Source organism: Cyprinus carpio, chromosome A6 (genome assembly GCF_018340385.1).
Source record: "Cyprinus carpio isolate SPL01 chromosome A6, ASM1834038v1, whole genome shotgun sequence".
Classification (NCBI taxonomy): Eukaryota; Metazoa; Chordata; class Actinopteri; order Cypriniformes; family Cyprinidae; genus Cyprinus; species Cyprinus carpio.
The window spans coordinates 5,589,666-5,613,301 of NC_056577.1; the positions used below are offsets into that span (position 1 = coordinate 5,589,666).

General features: G+C 42.9%; 1 protein-coding gene across 8 annotated transcripts in view; it reads left to right on the forward strand.

Moving 5' to 3' along the window:
- Window positions 1–23,367, forward strand: part of rbfox2 (RNA binding fox-1 homolog 2) — a 26,082-nt gene extending 2,715 nt beyond the window's left edge. The window contains exons 1-13 of one of the 8 annotated variants that reach the window (XM_042757613.1): window positions 3,868–4,021; window positions 9,138–9,329; window positions 9,532–9,687; window positions 9,980–10,033; window positions 11,768–11,860; window positions 17,656–17,743; window positions 17,830–17,886; window positions 19,665–19,821; window positions 20,307–20,349; window positions 20,660–20,681; window positions 22,879–22,970; window positions 23,075–23,165; window positions 23,240–23,367. In XM_042757613.1, the coding sequence (XP_042613547.1) occupies window positions 3,989–4,021; window positions 9,138–9,329; window positions 9,532–9,687; window positions 9,980–10,033; window positions 11,768–11,860; window positions 17,656–17,743; window positions 17,830–17,886; window positions 19,665–19,821; window positions 20,307–20,349; window positions 20,660–20,681; window positions 22,879–22,970; window positions 23,075–23,165; window positions 23,240–23,310 (1,149 nt within the window). In that variant the 5' untranslated portion in view covers window positions 3,868–3,988 and the 3' untranslated portion in view covers window positions 23,311–23,367. Of the gene's footprint in view, window positions 1–3,867; window positions 4,022–9,137; window positions 9,330–9,531; window positions 9,688–9,979; window positions 10,034–11,767; window positions 11,861–17,655; window positions 17,744–17,829; window positions 17,887–19,664; window positions 19,822–20,306; window positions 20,350–20,659; window positions 20,703–20,804; window positions 21,234–22,878; window positions 22,971–23,074; window positions 23,168–23,239 lie in introns of those variants that run through there. The other 7 variants (XM_042757608.1, XR_006160197.1, XM_042757610.1 and 4 more) reach the window with 7 other exon arrangements.
- The last annotated feature ends 269 nt before the right edge of the window (window positions 23,368–23,636 follow it).

The following is a 23,636-nucleotide window of genomic DNA, read 5'->3' on the forward strand; positions in this document are numbered from 1 at the left end:
CTCTTTATTTTGCTTTGATTTGGTCAGTGACAGGAACTTTACGCAAGTAAACAAGCACAGCATTAATGTTCGAGCGCTACGGTTGTCTAGGGGGCGATAGAGTCTCTTCAGATGTCTGTCGTTAAACCGTTAATCAAATAGCTAGATATAAAAATGTGAAGGAAACGGGTGATCGAAGACGTTCCCTCCAGCTGTAGTGTGTGTCGAGTTTATTCCCTTCAGAGCGCTTGCTTTTCAGTCACCTTCTGAAAGAGCTCTATTTTTGTGTGTGTTGAGCAATGTGTTTTTCATTTTCTTGGTCTTTGATTTTTCAGTACCTCATTGAGTTCCACACACACACACACCACTGATGTCAGGACGCCAGACCTCCATTTTAAATGCGTTCAGCAGTAACACACACACACACACACACACAAAGTATAAAATTACAGACAGACACACGTGAATAACAGAGAGCTTTGAAACATGCGTTCTCTCATTCACAAATCATCTTGTCTTTCTTCTTCCCCTCCGTCCTTCACTGAGCTCCTCCTCCTCCTCCAGCTCCATCTGTTCTGTCCCTCTCTTGCCTGATCACTCCGTTCTGCTCTTCTCCTCTAACAGGAAGTTACAGGTCAGTAAGTTTGAGGGAATCATAGTGTCTTCTCTCTCAGAAGATCTGCGAGTTCTTCCAGTGAGACACTGCTCTCTGTGTGTGAGAGAGAGAGAGTGTGTGTGTGTGTGTGTGTGTGTGTGTGTGTGTGTGAGAGAGTGTGTGTGTGTGTGTGTTGGCAGCGAGCGGCTCCTCAGTCCTGAAGGAAATGAGGCACATGACGGGGAGGTGGAGGGCTTCTCTGTGACTCATTGTCTCTCTGGGCTCTAGTCGTGTTTCACACACATGGACTCCAGATGTTTCTGTCTGTATTTAGTGCTGGTCTGAGCCGGTCCTCAAATTTCAGCAGAAAACACACTCAGACTTTCAGTCTGAAAGCAGATTCTGGGCTGAGTCTGTTGAACACACACCCAGCTCCCATTTCAAGAGAAAGAAGCTGTGTTTGTTCCATTATAACATTGTTTTTCATTTCCATTTGTGTGACGCGAAGAAATGGAGAAAGCATCTGCTAAATTAATAAATGTAAATATAAGTAAAAATAAAATGATTTAATTGTAAAGTTCTTCTGTTAGTGAATAATTTGGACAGAATTTGACGTATACAGACTTTAATTTACAAATCCTGGTCTGATTTATTACAGTAATGTGCTTTTTTTTTTTTTTTTTTTTGCATCACAGCAATGAAGGTCACTATTAAGAATGATGCAGAAAAAAGCTCTGTAATGAGTTTTGAAAGAGTGATCATAAATGACGCAGTTTAAAAAAAAAAAATCAGCATGGTTCTATAAATAGGCTTGCGCTCCATGATGTGTTTCTTCTTTCGGTTCATGAGATTTACTGCAAGCAGCACTGCAGAGTATTCCAGTCTGTCGACTGCAGTGCGCACTGCTAAGTGTTCCCTCAGGAGACTGTAGGAGGGACATTAGTTCCAGCTGAGAGCTGTGTTGAGCTCAGAGAGGGTGTTTATCAAGAGACGCAGTGCAGAAACAACCGTGATTCAGAGCCTGTCCTGCTCACATCAGTGCTGAGAGTCCAACCGTTCGTTCCCCGTCTGCCTCGTATCCGTGTGTGTGTGATGTGTCCTGTCTGTGTCCCGATCCGCTCGTCACATCTGCTAAAAATATAAACTACAGCGGATCTTTTGGACTGTTAGAGTCCTGTAGTAAAGCTGTGGCAGTACTGAGCCGCCTCCGCTGCCCGCTTGTCCCTCGTGTCGTGATTATCTTCTTGTTTTAATGTGTAAACAATAGCTGGGCTTGAACCCTGACGGAGCAGCGAGGCGCGTGTGGACCACAGATAATCTGATTACACACCACTATAGGCCAATTAAACCTGGAGCCCAATTAAAGCGGCGTGACGCTGCAGATCTCACAGACACAAGCACTGAGAGACACGGATCATGTGCATCCTTCATGTGAAGGCAGTCCCACAATGCATTGCTCTTAAGCTCAGTCAAAATAAACCAAGATAGCAAATGAAGCAAGAGGAATGTTGAATATAAGTTTTTAGTATTAAATAGTATTAAATGATTGCTTCTATCATCCTCATTTGTAATCTGCTAAATGATTAAATACGAAGAACTTTCAATTCAAATAACAGTTGCATGTTTTCTGTATTCTTCTTCGTTAGAGTTTGGTGTAGTTGCATTTGAGACATGCTGACTGCAAACTATAGACCTTAGAACTATAGACCTTCGTTAAGACGCTGTATTGAGTTTAACAGTGAAAATGAGGACAGACCTGGTCTTTGCAGTGACACACACTGTATAAAGAGTAGAGAGTTTGACTCTGTAACGTTATGAGTTTTTGTCTACTGAAAATGTTTTTCAGACTGGTGGCTGTTAGAACCAGTTATTAGTCGAGACTGGAGCCTGTGTGGTGTGTCCGGTGCTCCGGATCGGTTCTGATCGTGGCCGTGATGCTTTCATAATGTCCGGCGTCCTCTGAGGTTAATTAGCGTGCAGTAATCGGCCGTGTGTCGGTTCTCTCAGGTGCAGCTGGTCTCAGCTCTTCATCTCGTATCTCGCTCCAGTAATTGATGTCATTTTGAGGGCTTTTGCTCGCAGGTTTAATTAAAGTCTTCATTATTCTTCTCAGATCTGCTGCTTAAATGTTCTCAGTTGATAAGGAATCTAAATGTGAGAGTGAATCTTATACTGGTGTCACGCAGATGAGCGCATGTGTCTCTCACGCCGCGCTGATGTCCATTCGAGGAGGTCAGCGGTCAGTCAGCGGCTCTGGAACACAGGTCAGACTCAGACCTCGAGGATTCACTAGCTGCAGATTCTCAATAACACATAATGAAAGCCTTCTGTTTATCTTGAATATTACATAATTCTGCATTTTCAGTTTAACTGTGCTTTATCATTTCTACTGCGTGAACGCCGGTCAGGAAGTCCTTTATCAGGGACACTGGTTTCATTGATACACTTTCAGCCGCACAAGAAAAATACACACACTAAAACTCACACCACAAAAAAAAAAATATTCTAAAAAATATTATTATTTATAAATATCAAATATCTTAGTTACACTGAGAAGAACACACAAGGAGCTGTTCAAGCACTGAACAATCTGAGTGTTTAGATTAGCATCATAGATTACAGCAGCTGTAGCGTGTGTGTGTGTGTGTGTGTGTGTTCAGTTGGTGTAGTTAATCTCACTCTTTATCTTCTTTTTCTCTCTGTAATCCCTCTATCCGTCTCTATCCGTTTATCAGCAGCCGTTTGACTGAGCTTCACATCTGCTCTGTTTTCAGGTTTTGTGCACAATTGAATGTCTGTAAATATCAATATTATTGTAATATCATATCAGAAACATATGGTATATTTTCTTATGATGCTAAAAAAAAAAAAATAAACTCATGGGCTGTTGAACAATATAGGATTTGAAGATTAAATTGAAGAGGATGGTATATTATGCTGATGATATTTAGTCCTGAGAGCGTGAAATTCCATTTGCTGTGATTTTACATGTTTAAACTCGTTCAGGGAACGCTAGTGTAGCTGGCTGATCGGTTAACTAACTGAAAATAAATCAGTATTTTGACCATTTATAAACAGTTTTTAGATTTTTAATCAGGCAAAAAAATCAAGAAAAGAATTAAGATTTTTGTTTGTTTTAAGAGAAAGTGTGGAGTGAGAAATAGAGGGAGGGAACGAGTGAGTGATATAAGAGGAGAGAGAGGAGCTGAACACACGAGATCCAGAGAGAGAGAGAGACACAGAGGGAGAAAGAGAGAGAGAGAGAGAGAGCGAAGGAGAGAGAGAGAGACTCAGAGAGACACAGCGGGAGGGAGAGCGAGGGAGATTTTGAATGTGTCAGAGTCTGTCAGAGAGATCGTCTGAAGGCAGGAACGCTGCTGTGGCTGTCTGCTGTCTGTCGTCGTGGTCAGTAGGATGATGGGAGTCTTTTACCCTCCTGTGCGGCCGGTGAGTGTTCAATCATTCATGTTGCTGCGATTCCTGCCTGGACACACCGAGCATAATGCACTCGTGTGTGTATGTGAGTGTGTGAGTGCTTACATAAGTAAACCGCATTCTGCTAAATGCTTAAATTTTTTTTTAGAAATTAGAGAATTTGCAGCTGCAGATAACACCTTCAGAGAGAGAGAGAGTGTGTGTGTGTGTGTCTTTGTATTGTGTGTGTAAGTGTGTGTGTGTTTGTATTGTGTGTGTGTTTGTGTGTTTTTGTATTGTGTGTGTGTGTGTTTGTATTGTGTGTGTCTGTGTCTGTGTCTGTGTCTGTGTGTGTGTTTGTAGTGTGTGTGTGTGTGTGTGTAAAGCAGGTTCCACCGAGTGTGCTGGAGGTGAGGAAACTCTTGTGTTTCTGCAGCTGTCTCTCGACTGAAGGCACCAGGTGCTCTGGAGCAGTTGTTTCTTCATCTGTCTCACACACATGCGGCGTCAGTATTAACGTGCTGCGATACAAATCAGTCTTTTATTAGTCAAAAGCTGTCTGTCTTGTACCTTGGAATCTGTCTCTCTCTCTCTCCGTCCTCCCCCTCTCCTGTGTTTCCCGAGGGCTCGAGCAGCTGTTATCTCAGTGTTTTCCTTTAAAAGCAGGAATGGGATTGGGATGGTGGGGGAGGGAGGGGGAGAATGGGAATTGATTTTTAAAAGTGACTCTCAGGGAGAATGTGTGTAGAAGAGCCAGAGTCGTGGACAGTAAGTGATGGAGGCCAGCTGAAGTATGCCGAGCCCCACCCAGCGTTTGCCCCGCAGCGAGGGAGAGACCCGTACCTGTCTCTCATGATCTCACACGCTCGCTTTACAAACTCACAACTGCTGCCTTTGTCATGCATAGAAATATAGGCCTATATCACACACAAAAAACTCAATGATGACATAACAATATTGTTTTTAATACAACCTAAAAAAAAAAACAAAAAAACAAGCCAAAAAATACACTTGCTTCACTTGCTTATTTCTGAATGTTTGATTCCAAATGCAGGTGTCCCAGTGACCACACACAGAAACCACAGCATGATCTCAAACATGAGAATAGAAAGGTAGATGCTAGAGATGCACCTATGTTGAGTTTCTCCGCCGATACTGAGAGAAACATTCTGCGGAAACATTCTCCCAGCTAATGCTGTGAAGCATACAGGGAACCCTCTCGAACGGTTCATAGCTGAATAAACTAACAACAGAGCAGTCAGACAGTGCTTCGATCGCTCGATCACTTATTGATCGACACAGCAGTGTAACACAACAAAATACTACTAAAAAACACTATAAAAACAAAGCATACAGATAAACAAACTAACACCACTCTAGTAGTCATAAAGATTTAAAGTAACACATTTACAATAGATGTCTGATGTATAACAGACATAAGTACACAAGAAATGTAACGACACACACAGCAGGAGGTTTAGACACAGTCCCGTTCCTGCTGTTACTGTACATGTGTTTACATGCGTCTCAGACGTGTGCAGTGCAGCTTTAGTTGAGTTCAGCCCAGAAACCAGTGATCAGACACTCATCACATACACACTCGATGCATTAATGACATCAACACCCAGAGCTGCGAGCTGGAACAGAGACGTCAGTCATGCAGCTGGTTTGCTTTTCTTGGGTGGGTTTCTCGGTGTGAGAGTTCAGCGCTGACGCTGCGCTGGAGAGCTCATGTTCTACACAAACCAGACCATCTCTGGTTCTGCTGGTCTGCCGGTGAAGAGGAGCTCCAGCTGGGACTAATGAGTTTGTGTGTGTTGGACAAAGGAGCAGTCGTCCATCCAAACTAGATCAACTAGTTTCTGTAGGACACACATGTGCTGAGAGCAGAGTGTGTGAGAGACAAACATTCACTCTGTGTGTGTGTTTCTCTCAAACACCAGCGTTTGCAGCCTTTTATTGGGACTCATGAACCTTTGGACCCATGCTGGGCGCTGCTGGACTCTGATTGGTCAGGGCAGAAGGAACGGGCACACCCCCTGAAGAGAGAGAAGCCTGAGATCGGGTTACAGCTGACCAATCAGCAGCGGCTGTGGGCGTGTCCAGTGTGTGTGTGATCCTGCAGTCGAGCAAGTCGGTCACTCAGCAGCCGTCGTGGTGTTCTAGCCCTGCCCTCACTGTGCTTTTAGTATTATTTGTGTTTATTCTGTGTCCTCCTGAGACCCAGAAAAAAAAAGATTTGTGAATTTGGCATTTTTTCATGTCATGTCATTGTTTAGAGCATGAGGAAAAAATGATATTTTATTCATATTTTATTCCATGTCCTCTCTAGAGAACACTAGGACTCAGTTTTTCTAAAAAAATAAAATGGCATGAATAGACATCAAAAACGCACAAACAATGAGATTTCTTTTTTTCTAATCACCAATCAATTTTTAGATTTCAGGGTTTTTTTTATGCCAAACTTTAAGGATGATTCTCAACTGTTATAAAATATATAACAAAATGATTTGACATACCATTTTGTTTTATGCAATATGTGTGTAAAAATGTCCATAAACTGGGTTTCCCATTAAACACAGCGTATCTATACACTGTATCTAATTTGCATATTAATGTGCTGTTGGAACAGGGTGTTGAAAAAAGAATTGTCATAATGGGAGTAATTATTGGCCAGATTTTCATAATATTTCATAAGAATATTGATATATTGTTTATTTTCCTATTCAGTTATGTCTCCCAAAATGCATAACAAACATGCTTTTAGTCCTGGTGTCCCCTACAGCGGACATGTTTGAAATGATGTCCTGTTTCATAACAGGAAGTCATATTTAGATTTGAAACATTTTCCTGAGATTTTACTTTATGACAAACCATTTGAAGATTATTCAGATTTAAATGACAATTACAAAATATGCGCATCGCATCCCTCGCTCTAGATTGATTACTCGCGGGATGTTTTTCACAACACTTGCACTATTCAGTATTCGCGTGAGTGAGACGAAAAACATCCCGCCAGTAATCAGCCGTGGTGAGGAAATATGATCGCTGCTTTAGACGAATCTTCCCCTCAATTTGAAATGTTTAACTTGAGCAGAAGACGCAAATGACGCAAATATCACATGTTAGTGACAAACGCATCGCGTATTTCACGTCATTCATGTCACCTGGGGTAAATTCCCCTCTATTCATGTCTTTGCATTGACTTTGTTTGTAATCTACTCGTGCAAATGATTCGATTTGCATTTGGTGTGAACACACCATTAGTGCTTCAACTTATTTGTTATTTGCCAAATTTTCTTATTTTCATTCAAGTTTGTATTCAGTGTTAATATTTTATTTTGCTAAGCTTTATTTTAATTAATAAAAAACATTTTTAACAGTTCGTGTTAGTTAACAGTAATAACACCGGCAGGTCTGAAGGGGTAAAATCTCCAAAACTGTTGGTCAGGATCATGTTTCTGCAATCAAATCTAAATCAATATATAAAACAATAAAAAAAAAATAAGACAAGCCAAAAAATAAATAATAGAAAAATATGGCAACTATGTTTTAATGAAGAGCTCTCGATTCCTCGCTCTTCTTTTGTAACGCAGGACTGGCGCGTCGTTGGCTGAAGCGTCTGGTGATCAGAGCGGCTGTGATCGTTACAGTAGACGGGCGACCCGTGGCACAGCTGCACGTTACACAGATGCCAGCTGACCCGTAACTAAAGCTGCCCTCGCTCGGCTGAACACACACTCCTCGCTCCGACCGACGGATCATAGTGATGTGCATTAATAAAGGCCTCTAGTGCAACTGAAGGGAATCGGTTCAGTCTTTGATTCTTGACTCGAGAATCAGTGACCTACAGTCCATGCAGTGTGTGCTGGGTTATAAAAAGACCGATCACTTCACTGCTTTGTGCAAAAACCACCGTGTCAGTGAAAGTCAACAAACAAGATCTGAGACTCAGATGGAGTGAGTGCGTCAGGCTGAATGAACAGCTGATCCGTAATGATTGGGGAAGTATATAGAGGAAACATCTAAAGAATACTGAAAATTAATTCATAAATAAAGTTCATTAATGTTCCTGCGGTTGACAGAAAGATCTCAGAGCTATAAATACCAGACCGTGTCTCTCTCCGTTCTCATCCTGCTGCCATGTAGGGAAGTGATGCTGGAGGAGGAATGCACACTTGACAGAACAGTGTTCTCTCTCTCTCTCTCTCTCTCTCTCTCTCTCTCTCTCTCTCTCTCTCTCTCTCTCTCTCTCTCTCTCTCTCTCTCTCTCTCGGGATGAGTCTCTTCAGTCTGTTTGTTTCTCTCTGCAGAGATGTGACACGTGTTTCTCAGAGTCTCATCAATGGCTGAATCTCATGAAAACACATTTCCTCACAAAATAAAATGAAGAAAATTACTAACAATTACATTTTGCATGAAGAAAGTGAAGCACATCCTGGTACCCAATTCTGCTACTGTTGTTGTATCCGATTTTTGTGCTATTAATAAACCTAACATAGTAGTATTTGTTATGTCTCAATATGAGAATAAAAAAGAATAATGAGTGCATAATGGCACAATGTAAAAAAAAAAGACCATTTTTTTTTGTCAAATGTAATTTATTTTTTCCTTGTGAAATATCATTTCTGCACATTTTTGTTGGATTCACTGGATTAAAGTGCATTCATCAGTCACTGCAGCAACACCGTTGACATCATCGTGATATTTACCCATCCTCAGGATCATGTTTTGTAGCCGATGTGGGATCTGTGATCAGAAACTCTTAGCTAGCTTCATCTGCGTGTCGTCTGCTGTGCTAGCTTATGTGTCTAAATTATGCACGAGGACCTCATTAATATTGAACAGCTGCCTGAATCTGCTTGTCACCAGAAAGAGAGAAATGTAATATCTCTGGCTTTTAGTGGCGTCATCTGTGAGAGGAATGCATTACAGTCTCTCTCTCTCTCTCTCTCTCTCTCTCTCTCTCTCTCTCTCTCTCTCTCTCTCTCTCTCTCCATTCCGGTTGATTTCACTTTTCCTCTGCTCTCGCTCTCATGGCGGTCGCTCTTTTAAGTGCGCTGTTTTTCTTTTCTTCACCGTCTCCCTCGCTCTGGATCTCGGCCGAGCGCTCGATTAACCCTGGTCTCTGTGTGTCTCTGATCTGCAGGGTTCACAGGACACGATGGGAGCTCCGGAGGGCATCGTGGCTCCGTTCTCCTCCTTCCCTCCCCCTCCTCCTCCTCCTCCTCAGAACGGCCTGGCGCTGGAGTTCGGGGGCGGCAGCGTTTACTCCGCAGGGGGCCAGACGGAGGCCCCGGCAGGAGTCAGCAGCACCCCCTCCTCTAACCCCAGCGCTCAAGTAAGTGTAAAGCTCCTCGAGCAGATGGTGACGTCTGAGCGCTCGCACCATTTGAGCAGCTGGAACAACAAACGTGTCGAAGGACTTCCTGTCGCTCAGTCTTTGGTCTTGGTGGCCCCACATGAATCATCTCAAACGCCTGTGATTTGTGTCTTCACTCGTGTGATTGTAAGACCTGTCTCTCTCTCTCTCTGTCTCTCAGATGTCAGACAGCTCTACTCAGGCAGAGCTTCAGTGTGTTTCTGCCGGAGGTTCCAGCAGCAGTGAGTCCTCCGAGGCCAAAGGAACCCCGAAGCGGCTCCACGTCTCCAACATCCCCTTCCGCTTCAGGGACCCAGACCTGCGGCAGATGTTCGGGGTACTACAGGCCTCACAGGCTTCAGGGTTTATTCCTCAGATGATTTTAGAAACAACATGATGAAATACTGTGGTGTGTTTGAGGGCCAGTTCTGCCCCCTGGTGCCCGAGGTTGTAACGACACGTTAAAGTGATTGTTGTAAATGCAGCTCTTCTTTTATAATGACCAGTTTGTATGCATTACACAAACAGCTGTGGGTTTATGTTGAGCATTCTCTCTCTCTCTCTGTGTGTGTGTGTGTGTGTGTGTGTGTGTAAATATATGTGTGTGTGTGTGTGTGTGTGTGTTTTAGCAATTTGGAAAGATTCTGGATGTGGAGATCATTTTCAATGAGAGGGGCTCAAAGGTAAGAAACCGTTTTAAAATCATGCATTTGAATATGATCTGATTAGAGTTATTATTACACATAATCACCCCCCCCCCCACACACAAAAAAAAAATATGTAATTACAGCAGATGTTTAGCAGAATGCGCTGAGCATCTGCTAACCTCAAAAAATGACCCTGGACCACAAAACCAGTCATAAGAGTCAATATTTTAACATTTAAATTCATGCATCATAATAAATAATCTCTCCATTGATGTGTGGTTTGTTAGGAGGACAATATTTGTCTGAGATACAACTATTTGAAAATCTGGAATCTGAGGGAGCAAAAAAATCTAAATATTGAGAAAATCATCTTTAAAGTTGTTCAAATTAAGTTCTTAGCAATGCATATTACTAATCAAAAATTAAGTTTTGATATATTTATGGTAGGAAATTAACAAAATATCTTCATTGAACATGATCTTTACTTAATATCCTAATGATTTTTGTCATAAAAGAGAAATGTATAATTGTGACTCATACAATGTATTGTTGTCTATTGCTACAAATATACCTGTGCTACTGATGACTGCTTCTGTGCTGCAGGGACATGTATTATAAAATGTGACACATTCATGTGATGTGTTTATTCCAGGTTTTCTGAAGTCATGTGATGTTTTTGTGTGAGAAACAGACTGAAACTGATATCATTATTTACAGTAAATCTTCCCTTCCTGCAGCTGATGAAAGTTTACATCTATGCTTTAACATATACTCTCATAATAGTAGTAATAAGTGTGTCAGAATCAGGAACTTCATGAAGTGAATGTGGGAAAACGGTTAAAGATACCAGAACGACAGCATCACATCTTAGAACGCATCCACAAAGATTAGACATTAACTCACATATATTCTGCTACGGTGTGTTCTGTTAAAAACATGAGCGACAAATCTAGCCTTAAACCGGCACCACTTCTATCAGTCTTTCGTAATATACGCAGATACGGCTTTTCTCTCTCTCAGTGTGTGTGTGTTCAGGTGTGACTGATCATACTGTAAAAACTGACGCTTCAAATAAACATTCTGATAATCTCTAAACATTTATTCAGATGCAACACCTAATAAAAGTAATTATGTCTACTTACTATTTAACATTTTAATTGGTGTGATTAATTATGAAAAACAAAAAGGCATTTGGGTTTGTATAAGATATAATGAATGATTGAACGACTTGCTGCCTCCTACTAGACGTTGTAGTTTCATATTTTGAATATTTCATATTTCAAAATTCATTTTTTAAAAACCCATTAATGCCCATCTATTACGCTATATTGAATCAAAATATTTATTTCTAAAGCTACTTTCTGTAAGGTCTATTCACTGCTTCACTCATCTTACACATCTTTTGGGGCTACATTCTCAGCTTAAATTGGTGTGTGATTAATATGTGATGAGATCTAGAATTAGATCATTTAGCATCTAGTGGATACAACACGGTGTTGCAGATGATTTTGAATATGAACGGGCCTCCGCAAATGAATAATTTGGCGAGTATTTAAGATAGAATCCTAGTAGTATCCCTGGAACAGTAACTATAGGCTTGTAAACAGGATGAGTAATGACATGACTCCTGCTTAAAGACGAGCGTCTCGTGGATGAGCTTTCTGTTAAACATCTCCTTTCTGGGAGCATCTTGGGGTGGATTGCTCCTTTGAGCTGGATGTGTTTGGGAGGGCCGACGCTTCATGTGTGTTCCTCTCTGTCGTGGTCCAGGGTTTTGGTTTTGTGACGTTTGAGACCAGTGCAGATGCAGAGAAAGCGCGAGAGCGTCTCCACGGGACCATCGTGGAGGGACGGAAGATCGAGGTGAGTCTGTCTTTCTCCTTCCTTCTGATGTTACCATTTCACACCTTTACTGACCGAATGTGTCCTGGAACGGCTTGAGAGGCTCAGCTCTGTGTGTGATGCATTATGGGAAGTGTGTGTGTGTGAGCTTAGCAATGCATGGTTGCATCTCTACTGCAGTCCCTTAGATTCTGTGAGTTTTTCTCTGTTTCTCGGCTGTTTTTTGGATCGGAGTGTTGGTTATTAACAGCATGTGGTTATTTTCCCTTTTTTAAGTTCCTGATCTGTTTTGTACGGAGCATGCTCACAGTTAGCCAATCACATGCGTGCGTCTGATGCTGTCTCTGTTTCTCCTGGTTTGAATGGCTTTTTTGTTCATGAAACATTTGCTTGGATTCTTCCGATACGTGAGGACTGATGATTCGGAATGCTTTCATAACTTCGGTGTTGTACCTTTATAATGGCGTTTGTGTGCATTCTGTGAGAAAGCGGCTCACTTTCAGATGCTTGTGTACTTGTTGTTTTTAGTGCATTTGTAGATTGTTCTGTGAATCTGGGAGTCGAGGAGAAGCTTGTTGCTTGCCGTGTGTGTGTGTGTGTGTGTGTGTGCTGCATGGAGCCGTGTGTTCCCCTCGTGAGGCTCAGTGTGTTGCAGTGCTGGTTTCTGGGTGTTTTAGTTCTTGAACTCCTGCATGACCTCTTGAGACGCTGCCTGTGTGTGTCTCTCATAGACGGGGGGATCATGTTTTTGTTTTTTTTTATTCTTTTTTTTGTTTTTTGGTCACTTCAGGCTGTAAACCCAAGTGAAGCCGTCTTTATTTCTAAATTAATCAGGAAGTTTGTTTTAGGACTGAGTGTGTAGATCAGGGCTGTCAAACTCATTTTAGGTCAAAGGCTAAATTGCAGGGTCATGTTTTCTGTTTTTAATGCCGTGTAACTGACCGCTCGTGTTAGTAAAGCTGCGCTCGCTCTGCCGTCTCTATTAGTGTGATTATAAAAGAATACAATAATTCACATCATCTCACTTTGACAAGGTTAGAGGATAATATACAGTCAGCTGGTCATTACAACAAAAACCAAACAACTGAAAGAAAAGACTCATTCTTTAATCTCCTGTAATAAACATAAACACTTACTTAATAACTGAATAAAAGGCATTTATTCCCCTCAAACTCTTCTCAAATTTTTTTTTTACTTTTTTTAATGTCTTATATTTTTTTGTTAATTGTATGACACTTGTTTGTTCTCATCATATAGCCATGCTTCTGACAGAGTGTTAAAAATAAAATAAAAAGGATAGCATACAAGTGCTAATTAGAAAATATAAAATTAAATCTGTTTTTGAAATCATATCAATGTATTATAAGAATCATGTAGCAGAGGATTTTTCACTTTTTACCTGTGATATTTTTCATTCGACTTCCAGATTAAAGGGATAGTTCACCCAAAAATAAAAATATGATGTTTATCTGCTCCCCCGGGGCATCCAAGATGTAGGTGACTTTGTTTCTTCAGTACAACACAATCCAAGATTTTTAACACAAACCGTTGCAGTCTGTCAGTCTTATAATGGAAGTGGATGGGAATCACAGCTAAAACATACAATAAAACTAAAAAAAAAAGTGCATTACTGCCACCTATCTCTCAAGTGGACCACTGACACTCCTGATTGAGATTGCAGATAGTGTGTCAGTAGTCCGCTTGAGAGATAGGTGGTGGTACAAAGTGCACATTTTAATAGCTGCATGCAGTTACTTGCACAATACGTAAGCATTCGTCATTTCTGCTTAATTAGCGCAGTATTTTACCCACGTAAGCACTGCTGTGTCTGGAGTTTGGCAGCCCTGGTGTAGATGCATGACGCCTGCCCCGTTGCTCTGCAGCGCCCCCGGTGTCCGTGGCTGTTTGTGCATGGGTCGATCACACAGACATCAGATTCATTGGACAGCAGGAAACGGGTTTAATCTGGGCAGCAGCAGCACTTTATAACCAAATCAGATTCATCTGTTTGCTTTCTGAATGCCATTGTTTTCACTGTCAGATTCCTTTGATTTGAATCATTTGAAGAGAAGTTGAATTATCTGCCATGATATTATTATGTTGTATGTAATGACACCCTAATGTTTGTTTGTTTGTTTGTTTTCTGGAGAGCAGATCTGTGGAGAGAGCGATGCACAGTCATCAAGCTCTTCACTCATGTCTCTCTCTCTCTCTCTCTCTCTCTCTCTCTCTCTGGCCAGTCTGTCTGTCCAGCTCTGCACTCACTGTGTTTCCTGTCTGTTGCATCACTTCCTGTCCCTGTGTCTGTTTTTGACGGCTCTGATGTCACTGTCTAGGCCCCTCCCCTGAGTGATGTCACTGGCTCGGCATGTTAGCCTCACTAACTGCTCTCTTAGACGTACTTCCATCTCAACTTGCTTCTATTTTGGCCCGTAGCTCCAGCTTTGACTCGGTCTCATTTTCACACCCATGAATTGTGTGTGTGTGTGTGTGTGTTTGAGATCCTCTAATCACTCGTCCCTTTCTCCTCCTCCTCTGTGACACAGATGAATGCGGCTGCTCTTTAGCGCTCCTACAGACAGATTTGATCACCTGAAGATTTGTCCTGTTGTTGTGTGAATGTCTGATTTGAGTTCCTCACCGGTCCTTGTGTGTTTCCTCTCCTCTCCTCTCTGGTTCTTCACTCATTCTGGGCATAGTTTTGTTGCTTTCTCTTCGGTTTGTTTTTCTCTTCTTGTTCATTTTCTCCTTTTCCTTTCTGTTCCCTTGACGATTTCTGTGTGTTGTTGTTATTGTTGTCAGTCTCCACGGTAACTGCTCGCGTGTCGTCACGCCGTTTCCTGGCTCATGGTAAGTTTGTGTCTGTACGGCTTCATCCCTGATCAATCCCACCAATCACACCCCTGAGCTCTAGCCTCAGCCCTCCAGCTTTACACACTGTGGTCTTTGGCTCTTTTGCACTGATTAGTTTGTTATTTTCGGAGGAACAGAGATGCGTTAGAGGCCTCGCGGAGACGACGGCAGCCCTCGTCCTCGTTGTGAAGTTTGGCCGAACGCATCCTCCGTCTGTTCGCGGCTAGCGCAGCCGCATCTCCTCCTGAGGTCTGTCCTGATATACTCTTCATCAGAGGCATGGGGGAAAGAGCTTTATGAAATCATCATCATCATCATGTTATTATAGTCGCTAAGGACCACAGATACTGACAGAAATGATATTCCCTCCCCAGCGCTCACCATCTCTCTCATCATCATTAACACTTTCCCACGCACTGAGATGCTGATGAGACTGTCACACTAAACCCCTCCATCCCTCCATCCCTCCGCGTCTCTCTCTCCTGTGGTTCTCTCGTTAGGGCTGGGTGTTATGACCAGAGGCTCGCGTCACGCTAACCGCATGTACTCTTCATAACATGGGTTCACTTGTCCCGGGGAGGTGTCTGAATGAATTTTGGCTTGACTGTGTATTACTTAACTACTTAAAAACCTGTTGATATTTAATGATTAAATATCATGTTTCAGTGGAAATTATTTTTGCCATTAGGAAACAACTTTCGAACAACACGACAACTTCTTTCTTATTTGAAGGCTGATATTGGATTATTGAAGGTAACATCATATTTTGCAACTATGCATTACTTTATGGAGAGCCGCTAGCTACATTTTGCCTCGAGCTAACAATGCAGCCAAATTAAGTACATAGTTACTGACTGTCTGGTAGTTTACGTACCAATTAAAATAAGAGCTTATAAACCTCTGACCCTGAGCGCCGGCTCCATCCGAACAGCAGCGTCTGATCCCACTGATGCTCTTCAGTCTGAACGAGACCAAATCCTGCATCCGTCTTCAAGATCTTCCCAGAAGAGTGAAGCTGTTCCAGCAGCCGGGGAGAGAGTCAAGTGTTGGACCTCAGTGAGGTCAGAGTTTATTGATGCTGTTTGGAAACCTTAAAGGGATACTCCACCCCAAAATGAAACTTTTGTCATTAATCCCTCCCCCCATGTCGTTCCAAACCCGTAAAAGCTTTGTTCGTCTTCTGAACACAATTTAAGGTAATTTGGGTGAAAATCATCCAAAAAGAATGAAAGACATCAGAATACTCCATCTGTCATCAGTGATTCAAGCGTAACGTTATGAAGAGACGAGAATACATTTTGTAAGCAAAAAAAAAAAACAAAATGAAAGAATTTATTCAATAATTCTTTTGTCAACAGTCTTCTGTCTCTCTATCTCACCGTATGCTGTGTATACTCTTCTGCATCATCTGCGCCACAAGGATGACTTTCATACTTTCCTGGATCTTGACACTGTTATTTATTTGGCAGTCTATGGGACAGTCACAAGCCTCCCGGTTTTCATCCAAAATATCTTAAATTGTGTTCTGAAGATGAATGGAGCTTTTACGGGTTTGGAACGACATGGGGGGAGGGATTAATGACACAATCTTCATTTTGTTGAGAACCAACCCCATAAATAACCCCAACTAACCACACACTTCACACAGTCACCCGCTGGATTTGTTGAGATCCCAGCGCAGTACTCTCTCCAGCGATGGACACACTTCACCCGGTCATAGCACCCGGCCCTAACACACATCTTCCATTTCATCTGTGATTGTTTTAATCACTCCATCATCATCATCATCATCATCATCATCATGCTTCCACCAGTTCAGCCCCAGATATCTGCTGATTATTGCACAGCCTATGAGCCAAAAACGCCCCTAAATACACACACACACACACACACACACATCGAAATTGTTCCTCAGACGATATTTCTGCCCTTATATTCATGTGAGGATGAGCGACTCTAGCTTGTTTTGGACTGTATGTGTGTGTGTGTGTGTGACGGTGTTTGCGTATTGGTCTTCAGCGTGTGAGAGAAGCGTGTTGATGCCTGCCGGTGTTTTCCGTCTTCATGATTTCATTTATTGTGACATGTAGCATATGCATCTCTCTCTCTCTCTTTCTCTTTCTCACCCATAAACTCCGTCACTCCTCACAAGGTCTGACAACAACCAATCACAGGCTTCCTTTCATTTGATGCACTTTGGTGTACTTGTTCATGACAAACTGGATGGCTTTTTGAGTTTGATGTTTCTGATTGGGTGGATTGTTCTCTCTCTCTCTCTCTCTCTCTCTCGCTCTTTTCTCCTGTTTTTGTGGTTTCATTGAATGTTGACTGGCTCTTTTTTTCTTTCCTGCATCCCTCTGTTTCTTAACACCCCCCCCCCTTCTCTCTTGATATGATGTGTTTTTTTCACGAGGGGGCGGGATTAGGCTGCAGAGTATTTGGATTGGTCCATAGGCTGCATCTGATGCTTGCTGATTGGCTGATATGCTCGTTTCTGGTTAATGAACTGTAATTGGCTGAATGTGATTTTGCTAAGAGCTGTGCACAGTGTATTGATTTCGTCATGTGTGATCTCTTTGTTTCTCTCTGTTTATCTCTCCTCCATGTTAGCAGTTGAATGCCCTGTTTTTCGTTTGCTTTTACGCATTGATTTCTGGGTTTTTGTGTTGAATGTTTGAAAATCAGTGGGAGTTTTTTATGATGCATGAAGCAATATAAGGGAATATCAATGAGTCCACAATTTCTGCTGTAGCTGTAAATTTACTTCAAAGAATTGTTAAAGATATGTTCCTTAATTCTGAGATTTGAGTGACTTGTGAACTTAACCACATGTTAATAAGGTAATGCTCAGTGACTGAATGATGTGATCTGCAGGCGTTTGGATAAGAGCAGCTCTAGACTGAGTGCAGCAGCGCTCTGTTTTCTGTCTCTGATCAGATGCTCGTTCTCTCTCTGATGAACAGGTCAACAACGCTACGGCTCGAGTGATGACCAATAAGAAGATGGTTAGCCCGTATGCTAACGGAGAAGGCCTCAGCACGCTGCCCTACGGTAAACCAGCTCAACACAGTTCTCAGGGTTTGTTCAGTTGTTAGTGACGCGGCTAACCCGAGGCTCTTCTCTCTGTTTGGCTTCAGCGGGGTGGAAGTTGAGTCCTATGATGAGCGCGATGTACGCACCGGAGCTCTACGCAGGTGAGACGCTGAGCACAAACACTGTACTGTTCACCTTCCTGTGGCAGTGCATCATCACTCTTGTGCTGGTGAATGTTTTTGATGACGTGGCATAATAACACTGTAAAGGCCAGTTCACACTAGGGGTGTAGATCGGATGGTTCGTCACGATACGATACGATATTGATTCTCATACCCAGCGATACGTTATTTGCCGATAGCTCAAAAATTTCTACGATACGATTACGATTTGATTCGATACAAAAGTATATCGATTGATATATTGATTTTTGATATTATACATCTACATTTTTATTAACTCACAAATGCAACCAAAATATAAAACATGAACATTTATCGGAAATTTTCACATTGTGTACCTCAGTTGGTAGATTCACAACAACAACAACAAAAAATATTATATTATATTAAATTTTTTAATATAATAAAGAAAATAAACAATTGGACAAACAATTCGGGTTGCTACTATGGGCTCAGTGCAAAAAATCTTTTCTACAGGTAACCAAATTATAAGCAATAGCAGGAAATAAATACACAAGTTCTTTAAAACAGTTAAATAAACTGCTTTTCAGGGTTTTCAGCTCAGTCTAAAATTAATTTTTAAGGTACACAACCGAAATGTAGTAATCAAATGTAAAATAACTGCATAGTCTTCACTGTATAAATTAAATATAGATTAATCATTTTTGATGTTACAAAGGTTTAGTCAGGAGCAGTGAGCGCTTGTGTTTTTCTTTGACAGCATTAGATTTATTATTAGTTTGCTTTTACTTTAAGAACCAAGCACAGATTTAATATACACATGCCTGTTCTTTCTAAACTGTTAACGTTAAGACATATGCCTAACCGACTGTGTTTACTAGGATATTCCCCAAAACGCGTGTAATTGATGTAATTATGTATTTATTGATCCATGCACAAAAAAAGCGGAAGATCGCTCAGTTTAGTATTCGCGCGTGCGGCTGTCTGTGTGCGTGCACGCGCTTCAGATGTGTGCGGTGAAAACTTCTCACACAGCGCTCGACTGTTCCACAAACAATCCCGAACGTCTTTTAAGCTCACCTTGTGCCTTATACCGAGTCCTGATCCGTGAGTTTGAACGATAATGCAGCCGTTGACGGACATTATGTGAAAATGTAGACAGTGCCAAATAAGCTGCCTATTTATATTACAGATATTGGTATTTTACTTGTGCCATCGATGCATTGTATCGTCAGACATCATATCGATGTATCATTATACCCCCAGTTCACACTGTAACGATGACTTTATTTGCGTCCACACCAGCCAGCGGTGAGTCTGTTTATTCTAAGCTCGAGTGTAAATGACCTGCTGCTGCTTTCTGTTTCACACAGACACCAAAGAAACATGCTCTTCGTCACAGAGAATCCGTTACTCTGATTTTCACTTTTGAAGATAAACTTTAGTTTTTTAGTCCGTATCAGTTCAATTTCACGGCTTTCACCAGCAGATGTCCTCGGTATGCTTCATTTCAAACCAGCTGAAGTCAGTCTAGATCTGTCTAGAGTTCAGCTCATGTAGTGGAAGCTTGCTGTGCTGAGCTTCTCCACCATCTCATCTGCTGTTTTCAATGCGTGAGAAATTCTTGAAATTCTAATGATTTCATCGTTCTGAAAGTAATCCCAATGATATCCTTCCTCTATATCGTTATAGATGTCCGGTTTTCTCTAGAACAGTTTTTAGAGCGTTATCGTTCTTGGTGTGACCGGGGCTTGATGTGTAGTGTGATTAATGAACGACGGTGTCTCTGGGTGTAGTTCCAGGGTTTCCGTATCCCACCACCGCCGCCGCAGCAGCCGCCGCGTCCACCGCGGCCAGCTTCAGAGGAGCTCATCCCCTGCGGGGGCGAGGCCGGCCGGTGTACGGAGCGGTGCGTGCCGCTGTCCCTCAGCCCACCATACAGGCCTACCCCGGGTAACACTCCAGTGCTGGCTCACATTCACACATACACACAGTTTTCTCTAGTGTTCTGCATGCTGCATGACCATGTGCTGCTTCTGCTCACAAAATGAGACCAGCTGATGTAAATATGCAATCAGAGTCACTCCAATGACACAAAAAATGCCATTTTCCCCGACGTGTGACCCGTTTAACGGGAAATGTAATGACGCAGCTGTTCAAATGTGTTGTGATTCTGAACGGGATCAAAGTGGCATTTTTTCCTGTTTAATGACCGAGTGCACTGCATGTGTGTGAATTAATGTTTTCACTTTCTCTTTTTTTTGTGGTCTTCATCTGTCCTGCCGCCTTCTTTTGTTTTGCTCTTCCCTTCGATCACCACACGGTGGCGCCCTGACCATTTAAAAAAAATTTTTTTTCAATCTTATGTTCCTTGCTCTTCCATCCATCCTTCTTTCTTTCTTTTCTTTTTGCTGTCATTTTGTTTTTCTGTCTCTCAGTGTGGTGTACCAGGATGGGTTTTATGGAGCTACAGAACTGTATGTAAGTATGACACTTCCTGTCTCTCGGTTTCACTTCCTCTCTTTCCTTCTCTCTTTCCGAGTGCTTTACGGTGTGAAAACTGTAGCCACGCAGAGCCGTTTCGTTCTGAAGAAGACATGCTTTACAATCACTGCGCAGACACCAATCCTGTTTAAGTTAGTGTGAGACAAATGAATCAAACACATCACTCGATTTGTTTCTCATCAGCAGATTCGGACGGCTCTGTGTGCGCGAGTGTGTGTGTGTGTGTCTCAATGTGTGTGTGTGTGTGTGTCCAGGTTGACGATAGCTCTCTCTGTTTTCTCTGTAGAATAGTGTTTCAGGACACTCTGGTTAGTAGCAGAATGCCTCAGGTAGGCTCACAGACGGATAGTGTGCATCTCTTCTGATTAATCCGTGTGTTTGATATATTGATCGTGTGAGATTGCTGTCTCTGTTTCCCTACTAACTCACAGTAATCTGACCGGAGTGAGGGCCGGAAGGGGGAGAAAGAAAGAAATTCTGCTTGAATTCTGCACATTTCCTTTCTAAACGATTCAGAGCGCATGAAAAATTTGGCAGCAGCAGCATCAAACGTCCCAGCAGCGGCTCTTATTAGGGACGACACCCCAAACCAGCGGGTCAGGGCTGGGCGGTGCGGAACAGAACAGTTATTTTAGCAGTATATTGTGTTTCTCTTCCAGGGAATGCAATATAAAACAGTTTATATGATCTTGCTTCATCTTTGTTCTTTCAGTAAACCACAAGATCAAAACTAACTGTCAAAGTAATATTAGAAACAGATTTTGACACCTGCAGAATCTTGAATGAATGTTAGTTCATGCCGTTGCTCGTGAAACGTTTTTTAAAGGGATACTCCATCCCAAAATGAAAATGTTGTCATTAATCCCTCCCCCCATGTCGTTCCAAACCCGTAAAAGCTCCGTTCGTCTTCAGAACACAATTTAAGATATTTTGGATGAAATCCGGGAGGCTTGTGACTGTCCCATAAATACCAGTGTCAAGGTCCAGAAAAGAATGAAAAGCATCGTCAGAATACTCCATCTGCCATCAGTGATTCAACCGTAACGTTATGAAGAGACGAGAATACTGTTTGTAAGAAAACAAAAACAAAAATAACGACTTTATTCAATAATTACTCTCCTCTGTGTCTCTCCACATCAGCGTAGCGCTATTTTGGGGGTTTGGAAGGACACGGGGGTAAGTGATTAATGACAACATTTTCATTTTGCGGTGGAGTAACCCTTTAAGGAGTTTTTTGTTCTTGACTTGCAGAAAAAACACAGAAGTAAAGCGTAAAGACCAGTGCAGCTCCGTCTCTAGCGTCGGCCGCGCCGCCCAGCCCTCAGCGCTAGATTATTTACACTTCTGAGCATGTAAATAATCGTCTGGCGCTGCGTTTCAAGCAAATGACTTCCTGCAGGTCTTGTTGTGCATCGCTGATATTTGAGACCATAGTTTTAAGGACTCTGGATGTTTAGGGTTTTGTCAGACTGGATCTGATTCTGTCCCCTTCCCAGAGTCCCTGTCTCTCTCTCTCTCTGCGGCATGTTAACTCGATCTGTGTTGGCATGCGATCACACTTAATTCACTCGTAGATCTCTCTCTCTCTCTCTCTCTCTCTCTCTCTCTCTCTCTCTCTCTCTCTCTCCCTCTCTCTCTCTCTCTCTCTCTCTCTCTCTCCCCCTCCCCTCTCTCTCCCCCCCCCCCCCCCCCCCTCTCTCCACCCCCCCCCCACCATCTCTCTCCCTCCCACCACCTCTCTCTCTCGCTCTCTCGCTCTCTCTCTCTCGCTCTCTCTCGCTCTCTCGCTCTCTCTCTCTCTCTCTCTCTCTCTCGCTCTCTCGCTCTCTCTCTCGCTCTCTCGCTCTCTCTCTCTCTCTCTCGCTCTCTCTCTCTCACTCTCTCTCTCTCGCTCTCTCTCTCTCTCTCTCTCTCTCTCTCTCTCTCTCTCTCTCTCTCTCTCTCTCGCTCTCTCTCTCTCTCTCCTCCCTCGGCGGCTGCGCTCTAGCAGGAGTGTGAGGGATCATGGGAGTTTTCCTGATTGGCCGTAGGGTAGAATGCTGAGGAGAGAATGGCTTGTTATTGTTCTGAGTTCTGGGTGCATGCTGTCTGTGTGGTTGTGTGGATGTTCTCCTAATCTCACTCTCTGTCTGTCTGTCTGAATATGGCACCAGTAATCGGTTTGGTCAGCCCTGGTTGTGTGTTTGGGGTGGACGCTAATGCACTCACGATCCCCATTTCTGCTTGTGTCTCCCTCTCTGACAAACAAACCATCGATTCTCAGTCATCAGAGAAATGAGAGCTGTTTTACTGTGATTGTTTATTGTTTGCCACTGAGGAAGACTCACAGTGCGTAACAGACTTGCGTACGGGTCTCCGAATGCGGTTTGTGTTTGACTGAACATCAGTGGCAGAATGCTTGTTGATGGACTTCCGATTTGCTTTTCTTGAACGTTTTCATGTCCTTTTTTTCCCTGCTAACTCTCCGCTTCTCCTGGCTCATGTACGGTTGTGTTGTGTCTGTAGAGCGGCTACACTGCGTATCGCTACACTCAGCCGACGGCGGTAGCGAGTCCGACAGCAGCGGCGGCGGCGGCGGCGGCAGCCTACAGCGACAGGTGAGTGATTCAGGCCAGAGTCGCTCGATGCACCGCCTGTTTAAACGCTTTCTCACGTCACGAGTATTGTTTCTCTCTGAGACGTGTACATCTGTGTTTTGCAGCTACGGTCGCATGTACGCAGCAGATCCGTACGCGGCGGCGCTAGCGGCTTCTCCGGCGGCGGCGGCGGCAGCGTATGGAGTCGGTGCGATGGTAAGCTTGGTCTCCGTCTGTGTGTCACGCTCTCAGATCCTCAGACGCTTTCTAACCAAAGCTCTCTCTCGCAGGCCACTCTCTACAGAGGAGGATAGCCGGTTCTCGCCATATTAACACACTTCCAGATCTGCTGTCTCTCTGAACCACCAACAGCTGCTGACCTCGGAGGGAAAAATCCAATCACACTCTTGGACACACACAAAAAAAAAGCGAACCGCGTCTGTTACGAACGACCTTTGAATCAGGAATACAACCAGTACATCCAAGAAGGTGGATCTTTTTTGTTGTTTTTTAAAGGAAACCTGACGACGTCGAACACTAAATGGAAACGGATCTCTGACTGAGAAGCAAATCATTTCTTCCTCTGGCTCTCTCTCTCTGCACATATGCATGCAGTAACGGCTCTAGACTGCCTCTAGTGGCCATTGAACTACATGTGCACCGAGCGTCAGGACTGCACCCTTCACT